This window comes from Propithecus coquereli, unplaced genomic scaffold (genome assembly GCF_000956105.1).
Source record: "Propithecus coquereli isolate 6110/MARCELLA unplaced genomic scaffold, Pcoq_1.0 Scaffold82, whole genome shotgun sequence".
NCBI lineage: Eukaryota > Metazoa > Chordata > Mammalia > Primates > Indriidae > Propithecus > Propithecus coquereli.
The window spans coordinates 3981199-3983414 of NW_012154396.1; the positions used below are offsets into that span (position 1 = coordinate 3981199).

At 35.7% G+C, this 2216-nt stretch overlaps 1 protein-coding gene across 1 annotated transcript in view; it reads right to left on the reverse strand.

Annotated features, from left to right (window-relative positions):
- Nucleotides 1-2216, reverse strand: part of COL5A2 (collagen, type V, alpha 2) — a 169406-nt gene that overhangs the window by 82602 nt on the left and 84588 nt on the right. The window contains exon 3 of the mRNA XM_012663640.1: nucleotides 2021-2034. Coding sequence (XP_012519094.1) covers nucleotides 2021-2034 — 14 coding nt within the window. The remainder of the gene's footprint in view (nucleotides 1-2020; nucleotides 2035-2216) is intronic.

Genomic DNA, 2216 nt, shown 5'->3' on the forward strand with positions numbered 1-2216 from the left:
CTCCACTTGTACTCGCCAGCAAATTGGTACTAACTGAGGAACACTAGGGTGATCACATGGCAGAAATACTCTCTAGGGATTAGGGGGATGGAGGGGTAAGCCCACAACTAAAGGGCATGGGAAGCATTGTAGGGGCGAAGGGCATGCCTTTAAACCCTTGCTTGGGTGAGGCAAAGACATAAAGTGTAACCAAAATGTGTGTGCCCTCATAATACCCTGAAATAAAAAATTTAAAAAATGGGCTTTGAATAAGTTAATTTATGTGGAATGATAATTTGTCTAAAGTTTTACTAAATTTAATTTTCACATCTACTAAGGAACATAAACATATATTCAGATTCAGGTGAGAATTACATTTACTTATCACTTAGTGCCATATGAACATGTTTCATAACTTTTATAGGATGTCATTACTATGGAGACAGTCACAGTGATTTTGCCACATTTGTATCATCTGTATCATTTGCCTCATACATAGATACAAAAAAGGCTCAGTAATTATTTTGAAGTTAGCATGAATGAATGAATGAATGAATGAATTATAATTAAAAATCAATATGGATATAAGCCAAGAACAAAATGCATGTTTATAGCATTGCTCTGCTCTCATGTTTCTGATGATACCTGATGATAAATGAAAATAAGGCATAAAGATAGTGGCACATAACTAGAGTCTGCTAAATTCACAGCTACTATTAGTGTACCCCTCACTCAGCTGGCCCATATTGCCTTTCTCCAAAGGCAGTAAATGACACAGCCTACCAGTTGTCTCTCAACAAGTTGGCTAATTATTACTAACTGAATTAAACTGATTAGTTCAAGGCAGTTCTCACTGTTAGTTTTTTTTTTTTCCTATTTCATAGATTGATTTGTCTATCCATCTATCTTTCACCTATCTATATAGTTTCTTTAAGGCCTATACTAATCTCTTTTCAGTTTATTCTAGTTTTCAGATATAAATTAAGTGTGAGCCAGTCTTTCTCCTTTGACAGTCCTTTGCAGTCCTTCTCCTTTGACATATATGCAAATCTAAATAACTTCACTTGCATTTATTCCAAATAAGACAAACTTATGGTATTTCCCTCTGAACCAAACAGTTTAAAACTGGCGAGGGCTCCGCCTTGATAGCATCACTCTCATTTATCATGAAGGTATAGTATTGCTTTATCTGATAAATCACTTTACTGAAGCTTCATTGTGTACAAAGTAAAGGAAATTTATGAAAATTGGGGTAACTGCCATTTCCACTTCCTTCATCCCATGCCCGTGCCCATACTGTTTGGATAGATAGGATTGAAGCAAATGCCATAATTTTCAAGGGAAGCAGAAAACTAGGAGCACTGCAAGGGAAAAAGAGCTCTCTTCACTCTGCAGGATTACCTGTGTCCAGATGGCAAGTGACCAGTTGGTCAGCTGGGCTAGGGTAATGGATATAGTCCCCCTTATTCACTTGAGTATAAAGCATGTGTCCAGGATTAGATTTTAAGCTCCCAGAGTTAGGGGAGGGGAGAGAAGGGGAAGCAATGTTTGTTTGGTAAAATGGTCAATTAATTCTGGATCTTTACTTCCCAACCAATGGGAGAGGGACCACGATCCCACTAAAGTAGAACAGATGCTCTTTTTTCCTTCCTTCCTTCCTCCCTTCATTCTATTCTTCCTTCCTTTCTTTCATCAAAGGTGTGTTACACTTCTAAGATGTATATACTAAGCACAGTGGTAAATGCAAGGAATACAAATGTTAATAAAACACAATCTCAATCCCTAAGGAGTTTACAACTTTCAGGCAGAAACAGATAGATAATATAAACAGGAATTAGCCATAATGTGACTAGAATAGCAGCATCTGTAGTTTAGAAACATAGTGGCTGAACTGTGCTCATACTAATATTTGTCACAATGTATTTATATGGTACTTTATAGTTTACAAAAAGTTTTTAAACATTTCAGAGAACAGTTCTGTGTCCATAGTGCTAGTAATAATTCTGCTTATGAAAAATAAACTATACAAAGTAAAACTTACCTTTCTTCCTCTACCTATAAAAAGAAACGAATAAGTATGTTATTTTATGAAGAAACAATTATTGAGAATCTGCTAATATTTACTTTTCTTTTGGAGTCACAATTTAACTTAAACAGATTACCCTATCACCAGTAGACGGAACTCAAAAGTAAGTTGATTTGGATCATTATTTCCATACAAGGCAAAATAATGCACC